Source organism: Toxotes jaculatrix, chromosome 2 (assembly GCF_017976425.1).
Source record: "Toxotes jaculatrix isolate fToxJac2 chromosome 2, fToxJac2.pri, whole genome shotgun sequence".
Taxonomy (NCBI): Eukaryota; Metazoa; Chordata; class Actinopteri; family Toxotidae; genus Toxotes; species Toxotes jaculatrix.
In genome coordinates, this window is record NC_054395.1 from 29393486 (window position 1) to 29415259 (window position 21774).

At 45.1% G+C, this 21774-nt stretch overlaps 1 protein-coding gene across 5 annotated transcripts; it reads left to right on the forward strand.

Annotated features, from left to right (window-relative positions):
• Window positions 1-1361: 1361 nt before the first annotated feature.
• Window positions 1362-18704, forward strand: acss2 (acyl-CoA synthetase short chain family member 2). Of its 5 annotated transcripts, none has more exons than XM_041046903.1 (19): window positions 1362-2107; window positions 3102-3297; window positions 9596-9687; window positions 9931-10034; window positions 10129-10201; window positions 11582-11657; window positions 11808-11919; window positions 12492-12539; window positions 14364-14564; window positions 14772-14942; window positions 15195-15328; window positions 15477-15609; window positions 15725-15781; window positions 16160-16240; window positions 16361-16469; window positions 16763-16831; window positions 16940-17116; window positions 17284-17358; window positions 17647-18704. In XM_041046903.1, the coding sequence occupies exons 1-19, from the start codon at window positions 1981-1983 to the stop codon at window positions 17772-17774; spliced, it is 2163 nt and encodes a 720-aa protein (XP_040902837.1). In that variant the 5' UTR covers window positions 1362-1980; the 3' UTR covers window positions 17775-18704. The 5 variants fall into 5 exon arrangements, with proteins under 5 accessions (XP_040902837.1, XP_040902853.1, XP_040902846.1 ...); XM_041046919.1 differs by having other exon boundaries at window positions 14427-14564; XM_041046912.1 differs by having other exon boundaries at window positions 12495-12539.
• The last annotated feature ends 3070 nt before the right edge of the window (window positions 18705-21774 follow it).

A 21774-nucleotide genomic window follows, 5' to 3' on the forward strand; every position in this document is an offset into this window, starting at 1 on the left:
ACTGCCACGTGCCTCTGATCACAGTTAGACTGATACAGAAACAGAGTCTCACCCTGATGTGAAGAATCATTCCAGGCTAAGTGTATGAAAAGACAACAAATTTACTATTCCACCAGTTCCCAAAGCGAGCTTCAGAGTTTCAGACATTCAGATGTGCTTCTGCCTCCCAGTCATTGGTTCCTGTTTGACCAGGGCCGGATTTAGGCGTAGGCCCCACCAGCTGGAGGGAGGGCAAACAGCAGGAAGAGATATTTCTTCATTTGCTCCTGATCTGCTTTTAAAAGTCTGTAACTGATGTCCAGTGCCCCGTGACTACACACCTGACACACAGAGGAGACTACAGACGGGCTGTGGAAGGACTCACTCTCTCATATCCTGCTGTTTTTCCAGTGTTTGCTCCTCCACAGCTGTCTGCATCCATTCACACACACAAACGAACGCATCAGTTGGTTTCACTTTCAGTTTCAGTCATAAAACAGCAGCAGTGAACAAAGCCAGCAGCCAGCTGTTTAACATCTGTTTCAGTGACATTTAGCAGGTGAACACACCTGTGCAGTGCTGCTCTTAGTTTGGCATTTTGTTAATTCTAACAAGTGGAATAAAGTTACATTTGAAATGACAGAGTAAATTACTAAATGTAAAAGTAATAATAAAATTATTATTGTTATTAAATATTTGAAAGGAAAATTTTGAGTGTGTGTGTGTGCGTGCGTGTGTTCAGTTTCTTTTAACAAAACAATCGTTCTCTTCCCTTATGAAATATCAGTGTAATATGTAGTTCATGTCCATAGAAGGCAGTGTTGGACAACACAGGGACATAACAACTGCACAAAACACAGTTTTATAAAGACGTAGATGAACTTCATCTGTTTCTAGAAAAAAAAACAAAATTAACTAATTTGTTAGTTATTTCAGCATATTTTGTTTTCAGAAAACACCAAATAACAGATTTTACAATGGAGTCATCGTTTTACTTTATTTTACATCATATAACATGTAATAGAAAGATAGATAGAAATACACACTTTATTTTTGTGGTTTCAGTCTTTTACAATAATCACAACGACATCAAGACAAGATTATTATTACCTACTCAGTGTGCTGCGCTTCCTGAAACGCTTTAAAAATAGCTTTTTGTCCTCTTCCTTTATTTGAATTTCAAACCATAACATCTGCTTTGATAAGAAAAAAACCCACACTCACTTTGTTGCTTTAAACGTTTACGACAACTACTTGAATGCAACATGGGGTCGCGTTCACTAGCGTTAGTTATGTGAATTCTAAGCTGTCCAGCAGCACGTGAATGCGCCGCGAGCTCTGATTGGCTGCTGGTCGGGACCAAACAGAGTCGAGCTCGGAAAAAGACTGAAGAAGAAGAAGCAGCAGCAGCGGAGTGTCAGAACTGGGACAAAAACAGTGCGCCTCCGTCCTCCCGGACAGCATGTAACTCCCTCTGCTGACTGAAAGCAAGCGTTTAAGTTGACTTTTAAAAGACATTAAGTCCTTACAGCTAAAACAGAAGAGCCTCGCCTCGGCGTTCACGTGCGCCTCCCTCGTTTTCCTCCTCTGCTGCTGGAGTGAGCTAGCTTAGCCTGTTAGCTTAGCAGGACACCCCCCTCACCGAGTCCGTGTGTGCAGGACTTTACCACCAGGAGCCAAGAGATTCACCTGGAGCTGCACAAAAGCTCACCTGGACTTTACTTAACAGGCACAGCTGCACGTGTAGGTTCTGAAATCGGCTTCTGCACGAGACGTTTGAGGAAAAAGGTCACAAAATCACCCTGAAGAACAAGGAAGTCTGAATGAACTTTGCTGCTAGCACCCTGCTAGCCCCGTAGCTGCATTGATTCATTGTGCTGAAGGGGGAGAGGGGGTGTCTGTGCAGCCTCCTCGATTATACCGATTATCTGTGAGAGCTTCTGGCCGTTCAGTAGATCACTGTCTAACGGAGGCGGTCCGGCAGTGAAGTGAGCCCTAAAGATGATTCCCGACAAAGCCCCGAAGGACGACGTCTTCCACGGGTCTGACGACCTGAAGAAGGAGGCTCACGTCCCCAGCTTCGAGAAATATAAAGAGCTCTACATGAAATCTATAGAGAATCCAGACGGTAAGTCCCAGTTCAGAACACCTGTCCCCAGAGGTGGAAACCAACCAGAGTACAAGTGTCTCAAATGCAAACTAAAAGCAAATGTACTTTAGTTTTTATTCATGCCATTTTATACTTTTGCCACATTACATTTATCAGACAGATTTATTTACTTGTTTCTTTTCAAATTAAGATTTTTTTTTACAAACAAAGATCCTATAAAATATGATACAATAATGAAAATAATATATAAAGTGTGACATTTAACTCAGCGTTAACTGCAGACTCCACGGACTGAATGAGTTCAGTAGTAATGAGGAAGCACCTGTGCTGTGGCCTTTGGGCGGGACAAGCCTCCGGTTACCTCATCAGGCAGGAGGGTGGAGGTGCTGTATGTGTAGAGCTATTGTTGGACAAACCACCAGCTCAGGTCATTTCCTTGTGAAGTGTGGTGTTAGGTTTGTGAAGCTCTTCAGAGTGTAAAAGGAGCATCAGACAAGCTTGTGCTGCAGGTGGAGGCTGGTTTAAGGCTCAGTGGATCTCTGTGTGATGATGGATCAGGGAGACTTACACCAGCAAACACTGGTCTCCGTGTCACAAAATGAAACCACAGGAAGACAATTAACCAGCTGCAGTTACAGACAGATGTGGTCCAATTACAACATGAGCCGTTAAACCAAGTTTCACTTTACTTGTACCTTGAAAGAAGGTAGTTAATCATTTACAGTGTCTTTATGAAGTTTATGGGCTCTGCTGGGAAGTCAGTGCATGATCATCTTTTCACTGAAGTCTGGACTTGATGTGAAAACCAAAAGGGTTTGTGTGGGCAGCTGTTTGTTGGACGCATTAATAAAAAAGAAACGTGAGTCGTTCATGAACAGATTTAGCTGTCAATCATTTGTGAAGTGCAGCCATTTGCCATTAGTGTGTAATCAGTGTTTGAAGATTGTGTGATGTATTAACATATTCATCATTTCATCCCTCTCTAACTCCTTTCTTTCTTTCCATCCTGCAGAGTTCTGGGGAGACGTCGCCAAAGATTTCTTCTGGAAGAAGCAACACACAGGTCAATTCCTCGACTACAACTTTGACGTGACTAAAGGAGAAATCTTCATCAAGTTCATGGAGGGAGCCTCCACCAACATCAGCTACAACCTGCTCGACCGCAACGTCCACGAGAGGAAACTTGGTGATAAAGTGGCCTTTTACTGGTTAGTATGAGGCCTTTCCTCTGTGTGTGTGTGCGTGTCACCACACTCGTCTCCAGTCCTGTGGTTACACAATATGACTGTGACTAAAAGCAGAGTGACGTGTCCTTGTAGTGGTTAGCGTCGCAGTGAGCCTGTGGTTATGAAGCTGTGTCTGTGTGGTTTAATGTCCGACGATGTGAGACGCAGCAGCTCGGTTTCACTGAGCTCTCACTTCTTTCTTTTGTCAAGATTGACGTTTTTTTTTATTCAACCAGGTAAAATAACAGAGTGAGAGACGAGACATGAGCGATAAGGCAGCACAGAAACTGCTGTGACAGTAAATACAATACAAACAGCACAGCTGAGCCAATGAACCTGTCAGACGCTACAAAAAGAAGAGCTCAGTGGTTATTATGATTAATGCTCTGTGGAGCTTCTGTGTAAACACACAACAGAGTGTGAGTTTACGTTCGGTGTAACTCAGCAGAAACTGTGTGAGGTTGAATTCATTTCTGTCCTTTTTCTTTACGACATTTTCAAACCTCTGTTGTTTCGTTTACATCCATGTCAGTTTTCTTTTTCACATGTAGACCAGGTGAACAGAGTGAAACCAAGGTGCGTTGCATCACCATTGTCATTGTGTGCTTGTCTGAACAGGCTCATAAAACTTGACTTGCTGCCTTTTTTCTTTTTTTTTAACATAATATTGGATTTAGAAATTTAGTTTGGACAAAAGAAGCAAGTAGGAGCTGGCATCTTTTTTATTTTCTGGCTTAATCAGACACTAATGATTTTTTTTTAGGATTTATGAAACTTCAGAAGGCAGTGAAAAAAGTGTCCTACAGTCCAGGGTGATGCAGTGTGTCTTGTTTTACCGGTAACAGAACAAACGTGAATTCACTGTCTTTTAGGACAAAGAAAATTAGGAAAATCCTCCAACTGGAGAAGCTGGAACCATCAGATGTTTGGTGTTTTTAAAAATGATTGAATTCTCAGTGTTGTTCACTCATTGTGTGAGAATGAGTGTGTTGGGTTTGTGCCTGCATCCCCCAGTGAAAGTGTGTGTGTGTGTGTTGTAGGCTCTTTGTAAGGGAGGGGGAGGGGGGGTCTCCTCTGTGAACACAATAACAGGATTGAATACCAGCAGATCGTATGAATGGAGCTGCAGTCATCCTCTCCCCTTTGTCTTTCTCTCTTTCTCACATACTTCCTCTCATTCTTTTCTTTCTTTTCTCTCCTCCAGCTTTGTCTCCCTCTCTCTTTGTCTCTTCTTCAGTCTCTGCTCATCTCTGTTTTCCACATGAATATCAGTGTAAATAAGTAAAATCTTACTTATACAACAAGGAAAAAGATACATTTGAATGAATGCATGAAAAAAGAGGAGCATCAGTAAAACACCTGACAGGAACCAGGTCTAATTAAAACAGTCAGATTAATGACTTGTTGTTTGTGTTTCCTGGGAGCTCGACGAGCAGCAGCTCAGACACTGTGGGTCCTAAACACCTAAAGGGCTCATGTTCTTTCATCTCACTCTCCTTCTCTTGGCTGACTTTGTTTCTCACTGCACTTGCTCCTCTTTGTCCTGGAAGACTTTTCTCTCCGTCTGCAGCATCACTTCATCCTCTCCTGGCTTCTTTCTCTCAGGCCCTCCTGCCTCTCTCTCTCCCCCTCCCTCTCTGTGTCCCTTGCCTCTGGTCACTGATGTGTCCTGATGTGAATGGTGAAGCCACAGAGAGGGACGCGGTTCGACTGCACAGGGCTTTTAAAGCTGGCTTATTCTGGGAGAGGAAAGTGGGAACATGTGACTGAATGTAACAGTGGTATCAGAAAGTGGGTCCATCGCTGTGGTGATGGACTCAGATGAGACGACTTCGCAGGAAAAGCCTCGGAGAAGTTTAGTCCAAAGTTAGAAGGAAAGCAAATGATGATGATTTTCATTGTTGATTAAACTGCAGGTTATTTTCTCTTTTAATCAAATCTTTTATCCATAAAATATAAGAATATTATTTTTCTTATTTTCTCTTTTACTCTCTCATTTCTCGTTCTCTGTATTGTCTTAAAAGAAAGTGTTTGTCTGACTGGTGACTGGTCTCCTCACTGGTCCCTGACATTTAAATGGTTTTAGTTTTATCTATTTATAGGTGGACTTGACTCTGTGTGTGTGTGTGTGTGTGTGTGTGTGTGTGTGTGTGTGTGTGTGTGTGTGTGTGTGTGTGGTGTGTGTGGTGTGTGTGTGGTTGTGGTTGTGGTTGTAAGCATGTGTGTGTGTGTTATCGTCGTAATGTTTCCAGAGGCTACCTGGGCAAAGAAACATTCCCAGTGACCTTCGCTGAAGTTGTTTGTTTCCAGCTTGTTGTTGCAGCAGATCAGTAAATAAAACGCTGACGTCAGATTCTTTTTAATGAAAAGTTCCTTTTTGAAAATCCAGTTTGTCTCAAAGTGAAGTTTACAGAATTGGAGCTGCAGCTAGCCGCTGTTTTCAAAATCAAATGATTCAGCACATTATTTTTTTAATTGATTAATCGTTTACACTATAAAACATTAATGATCCCTTCAGTTACAGCGTCACAGCAGATATTAAGGTAGCTGTGGATAGCTGTGGGCAGCTGTGGGCAGCTGTGGCCAGCTGTGGATAGCTGTGGGCCATTTTGGGTCTAATTTTGCTTTAAAATTAGTCCTAATTTTAAACGTTTTCTGTGTTATGTGTTGAATTATTGTGCGAGGCGACTGTTCGTTCTTATCAGAGCTGATTAATTTGCAGACTGCGGGTGTGACCTGATAGCAGAGGTACAGTAGGTCACTGTGTTCGTACGGTTTATTTTCAGATGACGTTTTAATGTGTCTGACCACAGTCGGCAGCACAGAGTGAAAAATAAAAGAGAGGAAGGAGGAGAGCGATTAAATGATCTGATCACCGTCACGTTAAGTCTCCTAACAAACAGACAGTGACGGTGCTGGGCTCAGTCCAGCAGCAGCGTGAGTTGGGAGCTTATATGACATGAAAATACATTCCTGCTATTTTGAGGTCGTGTGCGAGTGAACGGTGATTAGATTTCAAACAAGACTGAAATATATATATAATGTATAGCCACTAAATCAGCGAGTGACGCTGTGAGATTCATTACATCTTTATGATGGATTAATACCAGACACACATCTGTGATCTGTACCACGTGTGTCAGGGAAACAACGCCCAGAAAAACACACAAAAAAATGTTTCGCTTTGTTGAATAGTACGAGAGGAACAGGCCACAGTGAGATGTTTGATGAAGAGCTGCAGGTGACAGGTTCTCACAGGTCTTACCTCCAACATGTTACCTGGAAACGCAGCCTTTTTACCTGTCCATGTTGTCTGATGGACAGGTTGTCAGCCGCGACTCTTTGTCTGTCGCATCACGTCTGACCTGCTCTGTCTGTGCTGTCTTCAGACCAGCCTTCACAGCGCTCGTCCGTGGTCCCGACACTCGGCTCAGATATCGTGTTGGAAGTGATTATGAAGGTCAGAGCTTTGTCATGGTGTCAGTTATTCTGTGAACGCAACTCCCATCAGCCATCAGTGCCAAACGGGTCACAGAGACCTTTCAGCTATGCAGGCTTCCCTACTACCAACAACAACACACACACAGCACACACACACACACACACGTACTTATATCTTTGTGAGGACACTTACTGACATAATGCATTCCCTAGGCCTGAACCCTGATTTTACCCTGAACCCTAAACCAGGTGTTAACCCTCAGACAGCCCTTTAAAGTTGTGAGGACCAAACAAAATGTCTTCACTCTCCCAAAATGTCCTCACTCCCTGAGGTCTATGCTAAAATTGGTCCTCACATAGATAGATGTACACGTACACACACACACACACACACACACACACACTAACCCACTGGCTCGCAGCCCAAAACAAAAACACTTCAGCAGAGGCAAAGATTGCAAAATATCCCTCTGAGGAGATTTCTCCCTGCTCACACTCGAGCTGAAGGGGTTAAATGATCCAGAAACACCAGCCAACAGCCAGCATGGGTGTGTGTGTGTGTTCCAGTAGAGTTTCTCAATTGTTCACACTGTATCTGTAAGAGTGTGTTTTCCAGTACACTCTCTGTGCGTGTGTGTGTGTGTGTGTGTGTGTGCGTGTGTGCGTGTGCGTGTGTGTGTGTGTGTTCCTGTAACGCTGGTTTTGCTTTGAAGCTATCAGCTCCAGAGCCAACTGTTTGGGCAATAACTGTGAAGGAAGGTGCAGAAAAACAGGAATACTGGGCTGAATTTGGGCTGGGCTGATCTGAGAATAATTTTTCTCACTTAAAGATGAACGTTTGATGAATTCTGTGCAGAACCAGTGACAGAAAAACCTGCTGCCTTCAACACCTTTCTCTCTGACGTCAGCTGGGATTAGTTTACTGATAATAATTAATCAATAAAACAGACAAACACCTGTGAGAGCACGCAAAACCACCTCTGTGGTAGAGCCCACTGCAGGAGGTTTTCCCATTGATCACACACACGCACGCACACACACACACACACACATACACACGCGCACAGGCACACTATTGGATGAAAATGTCAGTTGCAGCCTCACCACACAGACTGTTGGCTTGCAGCACAGAATTGGGACACAGCCTCGGACGCTCCTTCCCCTTTCAGCCTGTCTGTCTCCTCCCGTCTCATGTTTCTCAGTTTGGACACAGTGATGCTGAGAGACAAGTGGGACGACGCTCACTTAAGAACACGGCTGGATTTAATAATCTGGAGAAGCAGAGCTGTCACAGCGCATTCGCTTCTCTGCCTCTTCTCAAGACAATGTCATTAACGTAAAGGTCTTACGTGTGTGTGTGTGTGTGTGTGTGTGTGTGTGTGTGTGTGTGTGTGTGTGTGTGTGTGATGCTTTTGCAAGCACGCAGTTCCTTAAACTCCCGGGACAATGCTCTGTTGTGAAAAAGGGGAAAGTTGAGATGCGCTGAGTTTCACAACCGGGCTGAAGTTGTACCAATCAGATGAGAGTTGTTTGGTTTGTAACTGTAACCGTTTTTTTGTGTTGTGGTCGAGATGTGTGTTACAGGTGTGTTACAGGTGTGGTACAGGTGTGTTACAGGTGACACGAGCGACCTTGCTGGATTTAACCTGCTTGGTCGCTCTGGGTCTGTGATGCGCTGCTCGGCCTCTTAATTCTGCTCCTTTTGTCTGGAATATCATTTGATGATCCACCGTAGAGAACTGGGAGATTATTATTATCAGTTTACTCACTTTCTTGTGTGTCCAAACTTTTGTTGTTGTCCTTGTACTGTTGCCTTCTACGCCCAGTGTATGAATGTGTGTTTTGAACACACAGTAGGACTGAACGATTTATCGTTTTCTGATCGAAACTGCGATTTCAGACAACGCGATCACGTGATCGCCAAAGCTGCGGCTTTTTGCAGCGCTCCTGACTGACCCAGGATCTGATACCTGCCGTCTCCCTACCTGCCGAGCTCACCGATCAGAAGCGGCGCGCTGCTCGTGCACAGGTGAGGCTAACGCAATCCGTATCACCTGCTCCACCTGCTGCTTCATTAGTCAAATAGCTTCAGCTGGAGAAGGAGCGGAGTTACGGCGTTTAATCCCCAAGAAAAACAGCTCGTCGCTCATTTGGGAGCGTTTCGGCTCTGAGGCCGCAGACGTGCAGCAGAAACAGGTTCTGTGCAAAACCTGTCGCGCTGAAGCTGCAACATCCAGCGGAGACACAACCTGTTTATACCGACACCTGAAAAATCAGCACAGGTGTTTGCATGATGAAGAAGTTCCGCTGAAAAGTGTGAGAATGATGCTCAGACCCGAAGAAGCGAACAGACAGTTCCAGCATGTTTTAGCAGCGTCACTCCGGATGATGAGAGCAGCCGAACACACCGGGAGATAACGATGCTGACTGTTAACACGGTCACCGAACACGGATTGAAAAAGCTCCTCCACACGCTGGACACAAGATCTGTGATTCCCTCCCGCACCTGCTTCAGCCGGGCTGCCATCCCACAGCTGTCCGCGGTCAAACATGGCTCTTTTAGCATTAGAGTAATGGCATTTAATGTTTTAATGGTGTGATGTAGTTTTCTGTCCTGTTTGTAAATGTTACTGTTGGAAAAAAAATTGTGAATTAAATCGAAATCGATTTTCCTATAATCGCTCAGCCCTAACACACAGTGGCGTAAACAGTTACCTGCTGATGTTTTAAACATGCACGTTGTTGTTTCTTTCTTTGTTTTACAAACGTTGAGGAGGCGTGTGTAGCTCTGAACACGTGATGCTGTTTGTTTACCTGCACGTTCTGATGTTTCTTTCAGGGAAGGCAATGAGCCCGGCGATGAGCTGACGGTGACCTACAGAGAGCTGCTGCAGAGGGTCTGTCAGTTCGCCAACGTGCTGAAGGCTCAGGGTACGTTACCGCCGATTCACACCGGAAACCGTGCTGATTAACGGGACGTGTGCTGGTTAAACACGGTTTAACTGACAGAGGTTAAACCGTGTTACCTGATACTGCTGAGAGCCTGAACGCTCGGCTCTTTTCCTGCTCGATTGCTTCATGATTCATTGAATGACAGCGTGAACTCAGCTGACGTCCGTCTGTCCGCTGCTGTGTTTCCGTCTCTGTCCCTCACCTGTCTCACCTTGTCTGCAGGGGTGAAGAAGGGCGACCGCGTGTCCATTTACATGCCCATGGTGGTCGAACTGGTGGTGGCCATGTTGGCCTGCGTCCGCATCGGAGCCGTTCACTCCATCGTGGTGAGTCGGAAATGCTCGGCGGGTTGAAGACGGCGTGAGCGGGACGCTGGAGATGAAACGTGGATGTTAATGCTGTGTGCGCTGCTGTTTCCAGTTCGCAGGTTTCTCTGCTGAGTCTCTGTGTGAGAGGATCCTGGACTCCCACTGCTCACTGCTCATCACAGCAGGTCAGAGTCAGATTAACGATTTTTAAAAAAAAATATCATCAGTCCAAACACTGGTCTGGTCCTGAGTCACTGAGGTTCAGGCCTGACGCTGAGCCTATTCCCTGCTGACGTGTCCGTCTGATGACCTTGAATCCATATCAGCTGCAGATCAGCTGTTCTGTGTCTGAACTTGACCTCTGACCTCTCTGTGTATTAGTTACCTGAAGGTGTGTTCACACAAAATGGCTGCTGCGCCGTCTGTGCTTATTCAGCCAGTACGCACATAGAGATAACAGCACCTGGGGTTTTTGTCCCATAATCCAATACAGCTCCAGCAACATCTCATACCACATGGACTAATGTAATTGTTCTGTGACTGCTCAGCCTCCACAGTCCATGAGATCCGAGTTGATAAAAATCTTATGTTTATCTGAGTCAGCTTCAGTTCGTATTTCTGGCTCAAAGTAATTAAGTTAACGAGCAGCAGGAAGCGGAGCTCTGCTCGCTGTCTGGGTTTTGTGGCCTCTGTCTCCTCTTCGTTGTGCCTCGGTGCTGAACGGTCGAAACAAGTGACCGAAGGAGCTGCAGGCTGAGACGAGGTGCTGAGTTGTGACCAGTAATCAAAGTCTTATTATCTGGATTAGAGTCTGGGACTATAAACCTGTTAATCCATGGGGTTAATGGCCTGTGGCTGGAGCCCACGCACACACACACACACACACACACACATTTTTTTGCATTCATAGAAGTCCTGTAAGCCGATCACAGAGTCTTTAGCTCGGGGTCTTTTTGTCCTGACTGTACCCACACAGGTTTCTTACCTTGTACAGGAAGTAACTGAAGCGTGAATGGTGAAACTGATCTGAAGTCTGTGCTGGATCTCACTTTCACTCAGTTTTACTAACATAGATGAAGTTTAGTAAACCGTCTCATCCACTCATGAAGCGGCAGGAGCTGCTGTAAACTGTGGCGCTGCACATCCAGAGACCTGCGCAGTCAGAGAGCAGCTGGTGAAACATTTAGCAGGAGACAGGGCCAGATGTTTCCCTCAGGAGCTGGTGGAGACCAAACACAGAGCTCAAAGAGAGGGAACACTGAGATTCATCAGTTGATCATCTATATGGAGCCATGCTTATGTAACATCTGGGTGTGGAAACAAACAAGTGTTTGCCAACAAGGTCACCATAACCCCACATTCACTCCCACAGTCCATACCAACAGGTAGAGCGACACTCTGAATAAACTCAACACGTGTTTTATTTTAAGCCTTTTAAACAGACCTGAAAGAACTGTAACGTTTTTCTTGAGCTGCTCTGACCGCAGCGTAAATTTAGCTTCTTCACTTTCTCCGTCTGCGTCACTCCCTCTGCTCACCTCTGTTTTCATCTGTCATTCGTTCAGATGGTTTCTATCGAGGAGATAAGCTGATCAACCTGAAGCTCTTAGCCGACGAAGCACTGCAGAAATGCAGAGACAAGTAAGCTGTCCAGACACACACACACACACACACACACACACACACACACACACACACACACACACACACACACACACACACACACACACTCACTCTGTGATCACTGGGTATGAGATTGTGATCACTGTCCGTGTCTCTGTCTCTGTGCAGGGGTTTCCCAGTCGAGAAGTGCATAATGCTGAAGCACTTGTCCAAAGAAGCAGAGGAGACGTCTCTGGGTTCTCAGTCTCCTCCAGCCAAACGGTCCTGTCCTGATCTGCAGGTGAAGGACAAACTGACAAACCCAGACTGGGCCCAGGCTCAGTCCAGGTCCACTGGGTCAGCTGACCTGTCATGGTTACATCGTCCCATCGTAGCGTCTCTGTTATATGTTAATTCACATTCTCCCAGAGAAAGCATCAGTGCTTTGACTCTCACAGTGGGGTCAGTTTTACCAGCACAGTCTTTTTATGGGGTTTATTGACAGAAGTAGGACAGAAGTCCTTTGAATATAATCTCATGTCTCAGTGTAAAAGTTCATGCCTCTGAATTGTGGCCGAGAAATTCATGAAGCTGTTTCGTCCCTAACAGTGAATTTTCCTGACTTTTCCTCAAACTGTTTGAGTTGAATAATTCGGAATAATTGTGGATCTGTCTGTGAAACTGGCTCCATACAATCTGCATTTTCACATTTTTTACATAATCGATCCTGAAAAGCTCCTAAAACTTCTCGCTCAGCTTGATTTGTCATTGTGGACCCTGTTGTGATTTTATTTTTCCTTTGGTTGGGTTTTTAAAATAACCATTCTCCCTCTTTAACGTCTCCTTCCTCCTCCTCCTCCTCCTCCCGTCCAGCAGGAGAAACAGACAGGGAGAGTAAAGAAAGCCCGTCCTGTTCCACAGGTATTTTCATGTCCTCCTCCCTCCACTAAAACCCCCATAACATCTTTGTTTTTGCTTTCTAAAGGGGAATTTCACCCACAAGCAGAATTTACATATTACTGCTGCAAAAATGGTAAAAAGAATAAAGAAGCTGTTGGTGATTTATTGTTTTTACCGAGCAGCAGTATTTTGTTATTCCAGTGATTATTGATACGTTTCTGAACATGAAAATGATTTTTCCCTAATTTACAAACGAATGAGCTTAAATTTGTTTTTAAATTTAATTTTTTGCCAAGGCAGCATGATGAGAAACGTGGACAGTCTCAGGTTTGCTGCCGTGTCTAAATTCACTGGAATAAACGGTAAATTCTCTGTGAGCGTGGAATCAGATTAACACCGTTTTCTCTCTCGGTATCTGCTGTGAGCACTTTGTGTTGTGGTTGTACACGCTCACCTCCGACCGCACGCTCTCGGCAGAGTACACGGCCCAACGCGACCTGCCGTCTCTGCGGCGTGTTGTGTGTTTCTTACTAATAAAACTGCTGTAACACTTCTCTCCTTTACTCACCGTCAGACAGAGTCAGGGGTCTGTGGCTCACTGGGACCTCTTCAGCTTTTACTGAGCCTGGCTGTGAACTCTGCAGACCCCTGAGTCTTTCTCAGTGTCCTGCTCTTATATAAATGAAGACTTTGTCTCAGGGACCAGAGGTAGAGCCCTGTGTTTCCTCTTATCAGCGGCCACGTTACCTCGGTCTGTCTCTGTATCTCGCCAGTGTTGCTTCATACCTGGTCACGTCTTATCTGCCTGAACCTACCTGCTGCTGTGAGACGTGTCGCCGTCCCTCTGCTTCACCTGTAACAGCTTCAAACTGTGATATGGTTTTCTCGTATGGTTCAGCTCATAAAGATTTAAATTCAGCCAATCACATATAAACCATTTACTTTGCTAATGATCAATGCTCAGTGATTTAAAAAAAAAAAAAGAAAAGAAAATCGGAACATGCAGGAAACCTTTTGTCCGTCACTGGAAGCACAAGGCTCTGCCAACGTCACATCTGTATGAATTCCTCTGTAACCGTGACAACAGCAGCATCATGGCTGAAGTGTCTGTGTGTTAAAGATGCTGAGTGGACCACAGACATCAGACCTGGGTCTGTTCGCTGTCTGAAAGAAGCTCACGTGCTTTTCTGAAACCAGTTAATTGTTTTTGGCACATAAAGGAAAAAGAGATTGATCCAGAAAACCACCGAGTCATCACTCGCTGGCAAACTGGACTGGAACGATTTTTGTGGAGTCATGATTTATTTATTTTTATGTCGGTATCCTTCTGTCTCAGAAGTCTTCAGACCCCTTCACTTTATTTTTCCCATCAGTCTTTGCTCAGTAACCCGAAACAACAAAACAAAAACATCTTTAGAAATTTTGGCAAATTTATTAAATAAATCTTAAATCTTACTTTATATTTCCCTCTCTTTCTTTCCCTTTTTTTTTTCTCTAACCAGTTTTATTAGACAAAGATGTATTTTACTTCATATTCTTGTTTGGTTTCAGTCGGATTTTCTGTGGGATAGTCAGTGACCCCGCTCTGATCGACTCAGCGAACAAGTTACAACAAAACTCCAGCTTGTAACTTTTCTTAAAACCCTTCTCTGCTTTATTCCCCGTGGCTCTGATCCACAGACTTCACGGGTTTTTCTCAGTTTGCTTCTCACTCGTTAAACTCAACTAACTTTCTTTGACTTTTGTTTTGTGTTTTAGATTTTAGACACGTCTGTTATCATGAGTGTCTCAATGAGTATTTGATTGATGTTCACTGTTCCTCTCTGTGTGTCTGTGTGTTTGTTGATCTCCATGTTTGTGTGTCTTTTGTGTGTGTGTGTGTGTGTGTGTGTTTTTGTTTCATACCAGGTCCCGTGGAACCCTGAGGTGGACCTGTGCTGGCACACTCTGGTACGAGGAGCTTCAGACGAGTGTGAACCAGAGTGGTGCGACTCAGAAGATCCTCTGTTCATCCTCTACACGAGCGGCTCAACTGGCAAACCGAAGGTAAACGCACACACACACACACACACACACACACACACACAGCTGTGTTTTTAAACATATTTAGTTAATTACTAGAGGAAATGTTTCCTCAGACTTTAATCATTTTTTTAAATTATCTGTTGATAAACTGGGACGTTTGAATAGAATGACACAGCGTTTTTCACTGAGATTATCAGCTGAGTTTTGTTCCTCTCCTCTCGTCTGCAGGGAGTTCTCCACACAGTCAGCGGCTACATGCTCTACACCGCCATCACCTACAAACTGGTGTTCGACCACCAGCCCAGTGACATTTACTGGTGCACGGCTGACATTGGTTGGATCACGGGACACTCCTACATCACCTACGGGCCGCTGGCCAACGGGGCCACCAGCGTCCTGGTGAGTGCAGGCTGAGGGACTGTGGGATTACTCAACTTCCTGTTTTCACAGACTTCACCCAACTTGGCTGATGGTGCCTCTATTGTGTCCGTGACTGACTTCATCCGTCATGGTCTGAACTACAGAATCCTGATCAACATACACGTAGAAATAATTCATCCTATCAGTTATAGAAAGTTGTCAGCCGACAAAAACCAAAATAAAAAGCATTTACAGAGATCCAGAAATATGGGCTGTGTGTTTGTGTTTCAGTTTGAGGGCCTGCCGACCTACCCCGACGTCGGCCGCATGTGGGCGATTGTGGACAAATATCATGTGACCAAGTTCTACACGGCTCCGACCGCCATCAGGCTGCTGATGAAGTACGGCAGCGAGCCCGTGCAGAAGTGAGTCCATCTCTTCATCTGTGCTATGGCTTCGTGTACGATGGATGTCCTCTTTATCAGGACATTCTAACTAAAATAAAAATGCTCAGGTATAAACGGTCTGCTTTCGTCCACCTCACTCCCCCTGTCTTTGTGTCTCTGTCTGCAGGTATAAGCGAGAGTCTCTGAAGGTTCTGGGGACGGTGGGAGAGCCCATCAACCCCGAGGCCTGGCAGTGGTACTACACTGTGGTGGGAGAGAGGAGATGTCCTATTGTCGACACCTTCTGGCAAACAGAGACTGTATGTTATAGAGTTATTACTGAGTGTTTGCAGAGTGTGAGCTGTGCTGCCCCCTGGTGGAACGACAGCTCACTCACATCATGTGGGATATGAAATATCTGTTTCCTTCTCTCAGGGCGGACATGTGTTAACTCCTCTTCCTGCGGCCACACCCATGAAACCTGGGTCTGCTGTGAGTAAATGACACAGAAATAAAACACACACAATGTTTATTTAGTGAACTGGTTCCACTGTTTTCCTCCCTGAGGACCAGACGTTATGGTTCATATGTAGAATTAAAGAGGTTTTACTGAAGGCGGTGTACCTGGACACTGTTTTTTCTTGTTGCTGTGATAGTAAATAATATTATAGTAGAGAAAAAAGCACAGATGCTTTTAAATGTTCTGTTGATTTTTAGTTAAATTTAAACAAACGCTCAACAGGAGAGACACAAACATTTAACACAACTCACTGATAATAAAATCATTGTAAAACACACAAAGTTCCACAGGTGTGAGTGATACAGTGAAGGAGTTCATCATCTGTCGGCCGTTCTCTCTCTGTCCTCCAGACGTTCCCGTTCTTCGGAGTGGTGCCGGCCATCTTGAATGAGTCAGGAGAGGAGCTGGAGGGGCCCAGTGAAGGATACCTGGTCAGGATTCATCGTTATCGTGTCTTGAAACGATCTGAACCATTGTTTGTGTTCTGACTCAGGTGCGTCGGAGTGTTTCAGCCTCTGACCTCGTCACGTGTGTCGCTGGCTTCTCTGCAGGTGTTCAAGCAGCCGTGGCCCGGCGTGATGAGGACGGTGTACGGGAACCAGCAGAGGTTCGAAACCACCTACTTCAAGAAGTTCCCTGGATATTACGTCACAGGAGACGGTGAGAGGACAGCATGTTTATATGTTTTTAAGTTTTTAAAAACGCAGCGTGAGTCATGTGTGCACCATTTAAAGTCACTGGTGGAGGTGGAGTGAAACCTAAAAGACTTCTGTGATTAACGTTAACTGAAAGGAGTCTGAGCTGGAGCAGAGCCGGGGCGGGAAGAATGACAAAGGGCATCTTAAATAACTCACTCAGCCTCTCTGCACCCTAGTGGCCGTTAGGAGTCATTGCAGTTTGTTCAGTTCTTGTTGAAAATGTGTTTTAATCTTAACGATGTTTTTAACCCACAGGCTGCCGCAGAGACAAGGACGGATACTACTGGATAACAGGGAGGATAGATGACATGCTGAATGTCTCAGGTGAGACTCCTGACCTGACAGCAACCTGAACAGGGCCGAGTTTTATTTTTTAATTCAGGAGCAAATGATTCAGCAGCAGTTAACCTTGTTTCTCTCTCTTCCTTCCAGGTCACCTGTTGAGCACAGCGGAGGTGGAGTCGGCTCTGGTGGAGCACGAGGCCGTCGCCGAGGCTGCTGTGGTCGGCAGACCGCATCCAGTCAAAGGAGAAAGCCTCTACTGCTTCGTAACTGTCACTGATGGAGTGACGTACAACCGCACGCTGGAGGCAGAACTCAGAAAACAAGGTCAGAGCGTGGAAAGGTGTTTTCTCAGGTGTTACCTGTAAACTGTGTCGTCAGGGACGAAGAGTCTCGGCCGAAACCCCCAAAACCTTTTTGGTTTAAACCTAATTCTGATCTTACTGCACAGATCCAAACGAATGTCTGATGTGGTTTATGTTTGGTGTTCACAGTAAGGGAGAAGATCGGGGCCATCGCTACACCAGACTACATCCAGAACGCTCCAGGACTCCCCAAGACCCGATCTGGTAAATTACCCTTTGCTGATGGTTGAAGGCAGAATGATGCAGGGAGGGAACACTGGACTGAGACTCATCAGGTTGGACTCAGACCTGAGTCCAAGTCTGAATCGGTCAAACTCAACAGTTTTCCAGAGAAAATAAAGTAAATGATAAAATCTGTAACGTTTCATTGAACTCCCACCTGCACTACAAAGCAGCCTCTGGGTTTTGTGAAGGGGACACGTCCAAGATAAAACAGGGTGTTAGAGGCTCCCTAACATTAGCTTGACCCCTCCACTCTGTCTCTCTCTGCAGGTAAGATCATGCGACGGGTGCTCCGCAAAATCGCCTGCGACGAACGGGACCTGGGTGACATCTCCACGCTGGCCGACTCTTCGGTCGTGGAGCAGCTCTTCCAGAACAGATGCTGCACCGCCGTGTGACGGCCTCCAGGATCCTCACAGGGAGGCTCTGACTGCAGCCGCACGCCAGCGGCCACACGTCCAACCAGGGAAGAAGAAGAGGAGGAGGAGGAGGAGGAGGAGGAGAAATTCCATGAAGTCGGTCTTATCCAGTAAACAACCTCTGGCTCCTGATGAGGATGAGCGGTGTGCAGCCTGTATTTAAAGTGACGCCACTGTTTTTATATGTGAGACAAATCTGCAGCAGGTAGAGACGCAACATCTGGTCAGAAACAGATTTTCCCACTTCTGTAGCAGAAATAAGCAACAGCCACAGACAACAGCTGTGTGTGTGTGCGCGCGTGTGTGTGCGTGTGTGAGTGAGAAGCCAGAGGTTGTTTTCAGGTGAGACTGTCCTGCAGTGGGACTGTGTGGAACAGGTGGAACTGGGTAACACTTCATCTGGGTTTATCTCAGTGTTTCAGCCAATAACACGCAGCAGTGTCTGATATGTAACCGTTCAATAAGAGTATAGATCCGGTTCAGTAGTTTTCCTGTGGTTAACCGATCAGCGTCCACACTGGAATAAGGCTCATGTGAAGTGATACCTGTGGCTAACGTCTCCTCCTCGATGCCATAGTGCTGTTCCGTACTCTGATAATTAGCTGAATTTGAGATCGCTCAATGTTTCCACTAGTTTTAATTTCTATTGTCATTTTTTAAAAAGGTTTGTAGATGTTTTTTGTTTTTGTTTTTTTTTTCCAATGGATTTTTGACATAGGATTTGTTGGGTATTTCTCTTTGTGTGTCTGCACGCTCGTATGTTCTTAATCATGCAAACGGGGAAGGTGTGTTCAGCCTGATGCGGCTCGGACGCCAAACGCTCAGCTCCAGTTACAGGAAGTCCAAACCAGCTGCAGGTCTGATGTTTAAAAAAAAAAAGGGAAACTCAAAAAAAAAAAAAAAAAAGAAGCAGGTGTGTGTGGATCATGATGCAGGTTCTCCTGTGAAAATAATCTGTAGTCCTTATAATCAGCTGAGTCTCTGCTACATCACTTTGATCTGTCACAGTTACTCCAATCACTGGAGTAACTGACAGCACGTCACCAGACTTTTCCCTAAATGGTTTTGTTTCAGGAGAAAATGTCCTGTCAGGCTCTTAAACTCAGAGACGGTGGATAAAAAGCAGTTCCACACTCAGCGTTGGCTGAGAACTGAACTGAAGCCGAGGCTGAAGAAAACAATTCACAACGTGAACATTCGATCAGCTGAACATCAGAACCTGGAGCTGATCTGGAGCTTGAAAGGTTTCGTTGCTGATATGATTTAGATCATTTTATATATAATATTTTTTTTTTTTTTTTTTTTTTTAATCTGTGGCTGTTTGTGTCTCAGTGTGCCAACCTAAGTAACAGTGCAGCTGGATGTAAAAAGCTAATAATTATATCTGATGTTTAACCCAAAAAAAAGGTGCAGCTGCTTCTTTGATTCAGGAGTTTGTGACTAAAATAACTCGGGTGAAGGAAAGAGAATTTTACTGTCCTTTTTTTTTTTCCTCTGTTCATCTTTAGCTTTGTGTTGTTTCTTTTCCCTGTTTGTATCAAAGTGTTTGCAATGACAGTAAATGGACATGACTACTGCCTCTCACGCTGTGTCACCGGCTGCTCCTTTAAACACCTGCTCCTCTGCACAACCTGCTGTTTATCACTGAAGGTTCACAGAGATCCAGATCTTTATAGCTGTATGACACTAGAACCTTTATTTACTCACAGGTTAGTGTTGTTCAGTTTACTGTACAGAGGGTTGTCCATAGGTTCGATCCCCGGCTCCTCCAGTCCACATGTCAAAGTGTGTTTGGGCAGGATGCTGCGTCTGATGCATCATCGGTGTGTGTGTTTGGTTCACTTGCTGTAAAATGCAGAGAAGTGTGAGGGGTAATAAAAATTATAAACAGCTGTGACAAAGTTAGTCCCACAGAATGAAGCACAGCTATTATCTGTTTTTATTCCACACACTCACAAACCAAAGTCATTTGCAGGTGGATGATCTCAACCATCAACAGCTTATCAGACTGAGCGCGCTCAGCTGCTCTCATGCTACATATTTATACAGGTCGTCTCTCCTGGCTCATCTTGTCCAATTTAACTCCTTCACCAGCAGAACCGTTTGGGCGTCAGCAACAACAAGCAACAAAAAGCAGAACTCAATTGCAGCGGTCAATTGGTCAATTGGTTCTTTCGTTTTTACTAAAATTTCCAAGCATTGCAGCAGTTGTACAACTCTTCTACAGAAAAGGGGTTGGCAAATGTGGATGTTGTTGAGTCATGCCAGTTTTTTAATTAAAGTCTTTCTGTGAGTTTTGCTGTTTTGTAATTGCGAAATTCATCTGTGCATCTTCACAGGAATCAAGGAAAAGATTTTAAAAGTGAAACCATCTAATGACACATTAGTTTGTCAAAACCAAAATTAACAGATCAGTCAGTCTGAAGAGGACTGGACTGAAATCTGAGTCTGCAACACAAATCTGAACAAGGAAAAGATTTACTTTACAGTTAAATGAATCTTCAACTGCAGAGATTTAATGCAATATTAATTCATTATAAATCTATCTATATTGGATCTTCTCCTGCCTCCCAGCTGTAACCATGAAAAGTTCAGCTGTTGTAATTTCACGTCTGCGGCCTCAGAGTCGAAACGCTCCCAAATGAGCGACGAGCTGTTTTTCTTGGGGATTAAACGCCGTAACTCCGCTCCTTCTCCAGCTGAAGCCATCTGACTAATGAAGCAGCAGGTGGAGCAGGTGATACTGATTGCGTTAGCCTGACCTGTGCACGAGCAGCGCGCCGCTTCTGATCGGTGAGCTCGGCAGGTAGGGAGCATAGACTGTATTAGACATGGATGTAGCACCCGTGACGTCACCCATTGGTTTCGGGGAGTCGGTTCTGTGACCAAACCATGGGCATTTGAGCTGCGCCATCTTGGATTTTAGTGGGAGTGTACTTTCCATATTTGGCGGAGAGGCGGTTACTCTACGGGTCAGCCGGCCGGGAACCCGGCCACTTAGCTCGGAGCAACCGAGCTAGCCTAAGGCTAATCAGCTAATCAGCTAGGCTAACAAGCTAAGCGGCAGCTACACGCAGCTACATCCCTGAGTCCGACCCGACAAGCTCGACCCCGTGTAACCGCGACACAGAGCGAGCTCGTACCTGTTCCTTACAAACTATAACGCCGGAACACTTGAAATAATATTAAATATATTAAAATGTTTAATATGTGATATTTACCGGCTTTCACCGCTGCCTCCATCCACTATCCACTTACAGTTACAGCAGCCGCTGACTGACGGAGCTGCTCTGTCCATGCAGTGTCGGACTTTTTAAACAGAAAAATGAGACGGAATAAAATTGTAGCCTAGTATTCACACAATAAACGGACTCTGAGAGCACGGAACACACCGCAGCAGCGTTCCTAACATTAGCTGCTCCGGTCCTCTATCTGTATCAGCAGTGACCGGAAATCGGCAATTAAGTCATAAGCTAGCGGCAAAATATGCTAATACATGCTAATTAGTGCAAACATCCAGGTAAAATAGTGAGAAATTTACTTACCGAAAAAACTGCAACACAGACTCCTTCGACGGTCGGTTAGTACAGTCTACACTACAACAAGCCATACTGTCACAAAAACCTATCCGAACATTGGCACGACAAACACGGACACTGCAGCCCGTCAACCGCTGGAGGCCTCTGGATGTAGCCGCCTAGCCCAGCCGATGCTTTAGCAAAGAGCTAACTGCCTGTGCCTGTCTATGGGCTGTCACTCAACGTAACCACGCCCTAATTTATTAAGCCTAAATAACACTAAAACGGTTGTGGTACAAAAAAATTCACCTGCCTCACAGTCTTCACGGAGGTGGAAACTATCAATAGAGGCCAAAAACATAAAATGTGCCAGGCTGTAAATATGTTTTTTCAGGCTGTAAAGTTGGCTATTTTAACATGGGGGTCAATGGAGAATTGCTCACTTCTGGAGCCAGCCCCCA

Coding starts and splice junctions, on each gene's coding strand:
- acss2 (XM_041046903.1), top strand. CDS start 1,981: ATGATTCCCGACAAAGCCCCGAAGGACGACGTCTTCCACGGGTCTGAC. Junction 11,658..11,807: donor CTGCAGAAATGCAGAGACAA/GTAAGCTGTCCA, acceptor GTCTCTGTGCAG/GGGTTTCCCAGTCGAGAAGT. Junction 12,540..14,363: donor AAGCCCGTCCTGTTCCACAG/GTATTTTCATGT, acceptor GTGTGTTTGTTG/ATCTCCATGTTTGTGTGTCT.